The sequence below is a fragment of the Micromesistius poutassou genome (genome assembly GCF_964030765.1).
Source record: "Micromesistius poutassou genome assembly, chromosome: 15".
NCBI classification, from domain to species: Eukaryota; Metazoa; Chordata; class Actinopteri; order Gadiformes; family Gadidae; genus Micromesistius; species Micromesistius poutassou.
The window spans coordinates 10,083,965-10,093,745 of record NC_140285.1 but is presented as its reverse complement, the minus strand read 5'-3'; the positions used below and the strand labels follow the sequence as shown (position 1 = coordinate 10,093,745).

Here is a 9,781-nt window from a genome sequence, read left to right as displayed (position 1 = left end):
AAACAAAACCAGCAGCTGGTGATGTTATAAAGCTGAACTTGAAGACAAAATGTTGCTGAGCACTGGCCCACAACGGCCTCCTACTTTGATTAAAGCCATTTTCTGGTTACAATGGTGGATTGTAATAATTATAATTGTACTTTAGCCAACCAATTTCCTACCCATACCAATATCAAAAAAAAATCTTGTTTCTTTTGGTTCCTCAAGCTTAAGTTGGGTTTGGGCCTTCATTGGCTTCCAGCTCTGCAGTGTTCACATCTAAATTCTGGAAGAGAGAAAGAGAAAGAACTGAAGAAACAAGACCAAACAGGTCACATCCACAACACGTTAACATGCCACCATGGGATTGGTGATGCCACCATCGCATGGAAAAATGAATAACCAAAAATAAAAGCTTTGCTTCAACTCCTACATCTACCCAGCTACACAGTAGTGAAACCATCTCATTTGAAAAGATTGAACCACATGGAGCGATAAACTGAAGGCAATATATTATTACCTGAGTGTTGCACCAGTCTTTAAAGCCGTCCCTGGCCGTCTCCAGGCTCTCCCCATCAGTCTTCTTACAGTACACCTGGACCAACCACTCCTGAAAGTGATCTGGGATGAGCGTGGACACCTGCGTACCGGAGCCGGAACAAAGAAGAAGCACAGCCAGGGACAGACATGTTCAGGTTCAGTAGAGAGGAGGAGTACCGAGACTAGAGTTAGATATATTGATACACATAACACCGTAACATTGACAATGTTAACAGTAAATTAGCTTTTCTAATCATAATGACCATGAGATGAAGGCCTCCTGGTTCATATCATCAGAGAACACCAGGTCCTCCATACTTTACTGAAATGCAGTGGAGAGCTGTCCATATAAGCTGTGAAATGCCCAGGCGTTTTGACAGACAACAACATTTTTGTTCAAATACAACAACCATTATTTGTGTGAAAACACACCAGTGGTACTTTTTTCTCCAAATTGTTTCATTTTTGAACAACATTGACTACAGTTGTAAGTCTATGAGTCTACTCTGAAATGCTGCCCGAATGATTCCCAGTGTTCAGCTTATCTCACGCATGCACTGTAATGCTGTTTTACTAAGATGGGGAAGTCAGCTTTGACTATTCACCGCAATGACCATAATAAATTACCATATTATATCTCATATACATATACATGTTTTATTCTGCACTAAAATGCACTAACTGTGTTCAATGGCAAAGTTCTTACCTGGCCCCTGGAGATCGGGAAGGCCTTCTTGTAGTCTCTCTTGCGGTAAAAACGTACGTGAGCAATGGGATTGTCCGCCTTCATGCCATAGTTCATCTTAATAACCTAGGAGACACCAGGGGGAGACATTTCACCTTTTACATGCATGGCACTACAGAGGGATGGATATAGTACATGTCATAGGTTGATCAAGGAAACAAATAAATCAAATAAATATTATTAGAATATTTATTATTTATATTATTATTAAAATAAATATTCACACTCTGTGTCAGCCTCACAAATAGCACAGGCACAAACTCAATACTGTCTTCCCATGGGCCGTCGCAAGCCAAGGTGGGCGAGGCCATGAATACTAATTCACCAGCTGAGGCTTTTCTGATTAGATTGTTTATGTGTCTATTTTGTTTAATTTGCTAATGCAGGCAATCGAGGTAGAAGAACATTTTCACGTTCAGCATGCATTATGCAACTCCGAGTGACCTATCGTATTTCAAAAGGAACAAGTACTTAACAGTTTCTCGGGGAATGAGACCTTTAAACACAACACTTCTCAATAACAGAGAAATGTAGGCAGGGAGGAAGCAAAGAGAGAGAGGAAGTTTTGGGGTTGCTCTCTGTCTTTAGACTTTTACATGTTTGCCTTTCACATTGTTGAAATGAAATCATAACTGCATTCTGGGATATGCATACCTGATCCTCACCACAGAGCTATCAGACCAACCACAAACCTCTAAAAGGGAACCTTTAAAATCAGCATAGATTTGATGCCAGTAACAGACACTGAAGGACTTACATTGACAATGAGGTCGTCCTGCACCAGGTTACTGTCCTGGCCACCTGCCAACTGCCGACAGATTTCCTTCAGGGAAAGAGCGACAAAACTGGTTTTGTTCGTCTGTCACTTCTAGCACGCACACACACACACACACACACACACACACACACACACACACACACAGTCCACTTCTGCCACTTAATGGGGCCAGTCTCTTCATTCATCTCCATCTCCTCCGTCGCTCGCCCTAACAATCTCATCCCTGTGAACAGTGTCGCCAAACCCTCGCCTGTCTGACTACCCTCCTGTCGCCAAAACCTCGCCTGTCTGACTACCCTCCTGTCGCCAAACCCTCGCCTGTCTGACTACCCTCCTGTCGCCAAACCCTCGCCTGTCTGACTACCCTCCTGTCGCCAAACCCTCGCCTGTCTGACTACCCTCCTGTCGCCAAAACCTTGCCTGTCTGACTACCCTCCTGTCACCAAACCCTCGCCTGTCTGACTACCCTCCTGTCACCAAACCCTTGCCTGTCTGACTACCCTCCTGTCACCAAACCCTCGCCTGTCTGACTACCCTCCTGTCACCAAACCCTCGCCTGTCTGACTACCCTCCAGCCTTCAAGCCCCAAGTCCTGCCTTATTGTCAGTAAAGACACTTTTATTTACACTTTGTGTCAGCCTCACTCTGTGTCGAGCCTTTTGGTCAACTCACTCACTTCCCCTTAACACACACACACACACACACACACACACACACACACACACATACACACACACACACACACACACACACACACACACCTCTATGTCCTTGATTTCTTTTGCTGAATAGAACTGGCCCACACACTTGTAGAGGTGACGGCAGAGGATGTTCTCTAGGATGTCCCTGGCAGGCTTCAGCTCCTCCGAGGTAGAAAATAGGATCTGTTCGAAGACGTTGTCTACAGGGGCATATATACACACACACACACATCAGAAGTGACTAACAGTACATCTTAGAATAAGGAGCAGATAGTGGTGAGGCTTGGTGAGTGGTGGTCTTGCTTAAGGAAGCCTTAGGGTAGGTTTACCCTTGGGGTAAGAAACAATGTCTTTGACATTGCAAACGGCAATACCTACATCACAGTGTGGTCTCAACACTCACCAGTCAGCTTGGTGTATGCCACCATGTCACCTATAGCTGTGGACATTGTGAACATTTCCGTTCCTTTCCCCTTGAATTGGAGGTGTTGGTCTGCCAATACAAATGCCTCGGTGATCCTGGTTAGAAAAACACAATCAAACTCAGTTTGGAATTGGTTTCTTTCAGAATTATTATAGTACGTAGCACAGACACAGTACTTACATCGTCTCAACAATGTTTGTTACTTTGTGCTGGTAGGCTCTTCTGTGGAGACAGTTTCTTGTGTGGAAAAAGTCATACAGATTGCCAACTTCCTGTCGAAGGAATACCCATAGTTATGTTTAGTCAAATAAAGGACCAATTAGAGAGCTGCTTGAATCAGATTAAAAACAGTCTGGGAGCATCTGACCTGTTCTCTGGTACAGATTTGCTTCTCCCCCTCCACCTCACACACCCTGGCAAACTTGATGAAGCGGTGGTGGTCAAAGTTATTCTTGATGCCCAGGTGGTGGCAGTCTCTGAGATGTGGAACGGAAAGGGTGAATACATTGACTTGATAGTGCAGGTTTACTTTTACAGGTTCTTGCTTTGTTTCTCCATTGATTGGTTCATCCAGAGAGAAAGATATCCCTGGCAGCTGTGGGTGGGTATTCTTTAGACTATTGAGTACGGTTAAGTCACTAAGGAGATTTTCAAGAATGTATTACAAGGTGGTGCAGTGAATTCTGATACCAGTCATTATGGAGCAGGAAGGTGTAGAGGGGTTTACAAACAAGTAAGGGGTAAAAAAGGGGAGAACATTACGTGGATAGAGAAACCCTGACAGCTATGGAGGTCTGGTTGCATGGCCTTCTGGGAGAAAAATGTGAAAGATATTCGCGATATTTCTAGTTTCTAGTTTCTTCACAGCCTTCATGGGGTAAAACAAAGCTATTGTTTTTTTTTATTTTATTTGCATCACTGTCTCCTGTCTCTCATGAGAGCAGCATAGATATGATATGATAGCCCCTATTATTATTATTATTATTATTATTATTATTATTTCTAAAAGAGTCACTGACAGTGTTTTGCAGGCATTTTTAACCATGGTAAATGTAGTAGGCCTACTGTAGTGCAAACAGTGGTTGGGAGTGTGATCCTCTATATCCTAAATGTAGTATTTATTTGTATTATTGATTTGTTTGTTGGCCTACTATTTATTTCTGCCCTCTATCCCACAATAGTCATCTATCTATCATCTATTTATCTATCCATCTATCGAGGAATATTAGTCTTAGGGCATCCAATCCAAAGCAATAATAAAAAATAACTCCCGCTCATATGAAGCCCACATTACCATTACAACAAGTAAGAAAAATCAGTGTCTACCCATGGATGACTTTACCCTCAGGCGACTAATGAGAACTAACATTTTTATTTTTCAAAACTACACGATCTACATAATAAAAACTGCAAATTTGGCTGAATGGTGAAGAGTTTGCATCTCTTTGAATCTCTGATCTCATTTAATCAAGGTGGCTTTCAGGCTGTTCATGCTGGACATTTGGGATTAAGCAATGAACCACCTAGCCACTACAATATCCTGCCCCCATCGGACCCGCACTTCAAATAGTTGATGGCTGCAGTGAAAGTCTTGAATAGTTCTGAAGAGCAGTGGCATGAACATTCCACACAAGACACAAACAAGGTCAGTGACCTGAGTAAGGACTGACCTCGCAAAGTAATCCCATTTGTCCACATCGATGCCGTTCCTTTTGTTGGACACGATGTCGTACAGGAAAGACTTTTCTTTTGGACGGCCTTTGTATGGCCACTGTAACGACAGCACAAGGAAACGGTCAACAGGCAAATAGAAATAGAACATAGCAATGTAGCAGCTCACTTCAAAAGAAACCCTATTTCTGAGTCCGATGAGTTTGAACTGAAAAAGGCCTGCTATGTGTGTGTAGCTAGATGAAGTCTAATTAGGAGGTTCTGTGAGAACCATTCATTTTTCAGGCAATGGTGAGAGGAGGTTATGAACAGTAGGTTCTTGAAGTTCTATACAGCATTTATTCTGTAGTTACCCAAAATGTGATTGTTGTTAGCCTCACTTGTAAGTCACTTTGGATAACAAATTAACTTAATCAAAATGTACATACCGAGGCCACTCTATTTGGAAAGTCACTTTACCAACCCCTCTGTGGGAGAGACATTGTAATAACTCCTCTGTTGGGAGAGTCATTGTAATAACTCCTCTGTTGGGAGAGTCATTAATAACTCCTCTGTTGGGAGAGTCATTGTAATAACTCCTCTGTTGGGAGAGTCATTGTAATAACTCCTCTGTTGGGAGAGTCATTAATAACTCCTCTGTTGGGAGAGTCATTGTAATAACTCCTCTGTTGGGAGAGTCATGGTACATTCTGCACAATCAGCACTGCTCTCACTGACAGACACACACACAAGCACACACACTCACTACCAATGCATATGCACAAGTGCACTGTTGTACATAGTCCATTATTTGTATTATTTGTAGATTTTTCTTATTGTATTTTATTGTATTTTGCACTACTGTTGTCTTTATTTCTTTATTTGCATCATCTTTGCTCCTTGCTGCTGTAACACTGCAAATTTCCCCACTGTGGGACTAATAAAGGATTATCTTATCTCTTGTCCTCTTTTGGGAGAGTCATAGTACAAACTTCTGGATCCTCAGGGTTGGGCATTGGTCTATCGATCAGCTCATTGATGAAGACGAGGTCCTCTGGCAGCACCAGCCCGTACTTCTTCATCACCGGCTCCAGTTCGTTATCATCAATCAGTTGTTCTAACATGGCTAGCGATGCCTGCTCGTGCTGCAATGACACACACACACACACACACACACACACACACACACACACACACACACACACACACACACACACACACACACCACACACACAGGTTGCTCAGCTGTCCCTGAGCTAGACACCTCACCCCTACCGCTTCCTACCTAGTGACCTACGACCTAGCTGCCGCCTTGCATGGCTGACACCGCCGTCAGTGTGTGGATGTGTGTAAAGCACTATGAATGCATTCCACACACACGTTATCTTAACTTGTTCATGTTAACAGAGCTGCAGCAAAATACTCTTCAGGGGGCCTCATGTTGAGTGAGTCAATGGAACGCGCACATAGCATAACGTAGAACATTTCAGAGTGAGCGCAGAAATCATTTGCAAATATGTCCGGTCAAAGAAACCACGAGAGCGGGGCCCAAAAAAGAGAATTACAAGCACTAAAACATGAGAGAGTGTCAGAATTAAGCAGATAACCCCCTCTAGTGTCCTCCTCTGGGTAAATAGCCCCATGCCTCAACATTTATTAATCCAGCCCTGCCAACCCTTAGCAGCTGAAACAGTACTGCCTGACAATGGCTAATAATGTGGTGTGCTTGTTGGCCAACACATAACTCATGTTCATCATATGTTAGCCTGTTGTAGTCATAGAATATGATGTGCGTATGCATAGTTTAGAGAGGTTTGCTCTGAGCTTTTGGGACTTAGGACCTGAATATGTAAATTAATATAGAACAGCCTCTATAGAAAACATGTTTAATGAATTGCTGCAAAGACAGTTGGGCAAAAAAAATAATCAAATACTAATTCTAATCCTTGTTGGGTTATATGCTTTGAAGAACAGACTGATTCTTGCTTAACACTGCTAATGAAGTGAAGGAAAAGGTACAGTTGCCTAGAGCCCCGCCCATTCTGCCAATTTGAGTTTGCCCTGCAGAAGGGTCTGGAGAAGAGCAATACATTTCTGTCTAGTTTCGATACGTTTTTGCGGGAGCCAATCACCAAGCTGGCTTTTCCCCCTGGCGCACTATTGGCTGGTTCAACACAATGACGACAGGGAAGCAACGGCAAGCAGCCAATTGCGTACAGAGTCAATTTAACTCTGCCCGATCATGCCTCTTGTGCTGAAGAAAATGACAGCAGCTTCCCCAGACCAAGCTCAATCTACGATTGAACTTGGTCTGGCAATAGCCAGGCTAACAGTTGCCCACTTTCAATAAGTTTCCCAAATGGATAAAAATGTATCAAGGATGCAGTTCAGTGTTTTGGAGAAAATCCTTTCACAAGTGTTATGCTTAAATTATAGTTGTTAAAGAGCTATAATTTGAGTATAATCTTTTAGAAATGGCATAGTCATCCACCAGATATAAGCATTTTAGATTTTAAACAATTCATGGCCCTTCCCTGATTGATTCCAGATTCTTCTGGCCTGTCAATCACATTTGCAGTCATGGCGTTATCATTTAAATGGCGGAAAAACGATGAAGGGAGCTGAGAGGGAAGCTGTGTTTTGACAGAGGGTTGTATATTTACCAAATCATGCTCTCTTCCACTCTTTCCTCCTCTCTTAACAAATCTAACCTACAATACCTTTCATTATATTATTTCAAGCATTTTAAGTAGTACGTTTGGCCTGTTTTAGCGTGTTGCCAGATAAGGGTCTGTGAAATGTCTTGGAACAAACAGAGAGGGGAATTTTGGGGAAAGCAGTGGGAGAATCATCATGTACCGTCCATTTGGATCCTGGACGTGCTTTAGGAATGAACATCCCATCAAACAAATGAGAGAAAGGTCCATGTCCTAGAGAGAGAGAGAAATGTGTTTAGAAATATGGAACCATTCATTATTTACCATCCCATCATTGATGACGTCAAACAGAACTAGTTTCATGCTCACACAGAAACTGGCCGCTGTTGGATGTTTTGGGGGGTAAGGGTTGGGTTGCAGCTCTTGTTACTCACCCAGATCATGGCAGAGGCCAGCGATTTGCACACAGAGGATGTCTCTGTCATTGATCTCCAGTTCAGTCTGATTCTCTCTCAAAGTTTTCACAAGCTTTCCAGCCAGGTACCCAACTCTGCAAACAATCATAAACACAGATGGTTTAATTGCTAAACGTTGCCACAGAGAAACTGGTTAGATACAAACAAAAGTGACCAGTATAAGATAACTGACACCAAGCCACAGGTAAAAGCTATTTTATTGTAATTGGCAAGATGTTTGCATGCAGATCAGCTGCTGAATACCAACATGTCAGAGCTCCTCCTGAGTGTCTGTGGTGATGGCTGGTTTGACCTGTGTGCCTGCTTTGATACTGAATGCACCCAAGGTGTGCAGCCCCACCCAGCCCCAGATTCCAATCAATCTGACTCTGACTCAAACCAGCATTCAGCCACACAAGCTCCACTATAAACTTGGTTGGGAGCCTCAAACACTGGTTTTCTACAAAGTCGGTTTGCGAAACAAGAATATTTTGACAACATACTTTTCCCCAAAAATTGTAAGTAAGAACAAACAAAAGGACTACTGCCATTCGCCCAGAATCTGCCCCACGAGCATTTGCAGCCCAGGTTGGAACATTTCAACCTCCTACTAGGAAAAAACTAGTAAAAGGCGTGTCATCTTGCAGGTACTTGTCGGAAACTTTCTAAAACCCCATTTCAAGCCTCATTGTCATTGGAAGTGATCAACATGGATTGATGGTATATGGTATGAATATGCTTTCAGAACCATCAGCATACCGATGGCTGCCGCTGATGTGCCACACGTTTTGTTGCCAATAATGAGCCAATTGAGAATATTCCATTTTCGAAAGTTCTTAACTAGTTATTTAGCATGTTCCTCAAAAAAACATTTTACATCTAGCACAGCTTGGCCGCTGTCTGCCATATTTCTTTACGCTTGAGTTACGTTTTTGCTCTCGAGATTCAAAGGAATTTTGAGGATCAGGACTGGGTTGTGGGGAATGAAACTGGGAATTACCGGTTTGCTGTGCTAACTTTGATAAATGGTCAGGAGTGTGCCAGGCACAACTCATGATGTTGCACTTGTCACCAGCTGCTACATAGAGATGTGCGTGCCATCTGGTGGTAAAGATATTAACGGTACGATTCGGGGTTTCACTACCGTAATTATCAAAACGGTTTGAAAGATGCTACACTGGCCCAACCCTCGTACAAGGTGCCCACCTGACACACAAACACACACACACACACACACACACACACACACACACACACACACACACACACACACACACACACACACACACATACACACACACCCAATGGAATGCTCGAAGCGATTATGAGATGCTCCGGGGAAAACGTAGTAGGTCCCTCCAAGCTGCTTGATGTTCCTCAGTCTTTGGAACTGAGGTGTGTCTATGATTTTGACCAGAAGAGGATGGAGTTCAATGTGTCCGTGGATGGGGTCATTGAACACCTGAGAGAGAAGGGTTTGCATTATACTTCACAGTTGTGGAAATTATTTTGGCAAGAGTTTGTTTCAGCAAACCTTAACAATTCAAACTTTGAGCTTAGCAACCATTTACTAAGTCTTAATATAAAGCTGTCTGTGGCTAAATGATTTGTAACATTACTTTGTTATTTTATATATTACCTTAGTATTATGGTTAATGTCAGGATTATTAGGTCTGGAGAAAAAAACAAAACAGTGTATTAAAGTGGATTGGAGAAAGAGAAACTTAGACAGCACATTTGATTAGTCAATTACCATATATTATTTGGGATGTACAACTTATTTCCCTTCATTAACAGTTAATGTCGTGGAAATTATCTTACGAGAGTCAAAAACTTATTGTTATAGTAAAGC

The 9,781-nt window shown here is 42.5% G+C and overlaps 1 protein-coding gene across 1 annotated transcript in view; it reads right to left on the bottom strand.

The window, feature by feature from the left end:
• Positions 1-8,018, bottom strand: part of LOC311359516 (deoxynucleoside triphosphate triphosphohydrolase SAMHD1-like) — an 8,662-nt gene extending 644 nt beyond the window's left edge. Inside the window, exons 1-12 of the mRNA XM_084479552.1 lie at positions 7,909-8,018; positions 7,677-7,747; positions 5,810-5,962; positions 4,838-4,938; positions 3,535-3,643; positions 3,348-3,439; positions 3,147-3,262; positions 2,804-2,943; positions 2,022-2,087; positions 1,226-1,330; positions 500-619; positions 1-265 (exon numbers count right to left, since the gene is read on the bottom strand). The exon at positions 1-265 is cut by the window's left edge and continues 644 nt beyond it. Of these exons, the coding sequence (XP_084335678.1) occupies positions 209-265; positions 500-619; positions 1,226-1,330; positions 2,022-2,087; positions 2,804-2,943; positions 3,147-3,262; positions 3,348-3,439; positions 3,535-3,643; positions 4,838-4,938; positions 5,810-5,962; positions 7,677-7,715 (1,098 nt within the window). The 5' untranslated portion in view covers positions 7,716-7,747; positions 7,909-8,018 and the 3' untranslated portion in view covers positions 1-208. The remainder of the gene's footprint in view (positions 266-499; positions 620-1,225; positions 1,331-2,021; positions 2,088-2,803; positions 2,944-3,146; positions 3,263-3,347; positions 3,440-3,534; positions 3,644-4,837; positions 4,939-5,809; positions 5,963-7,676; positions 7,748-7,908) is intronic.
• Positions 8,019-9,781: the final 1,763 nt, after the last annotated feature.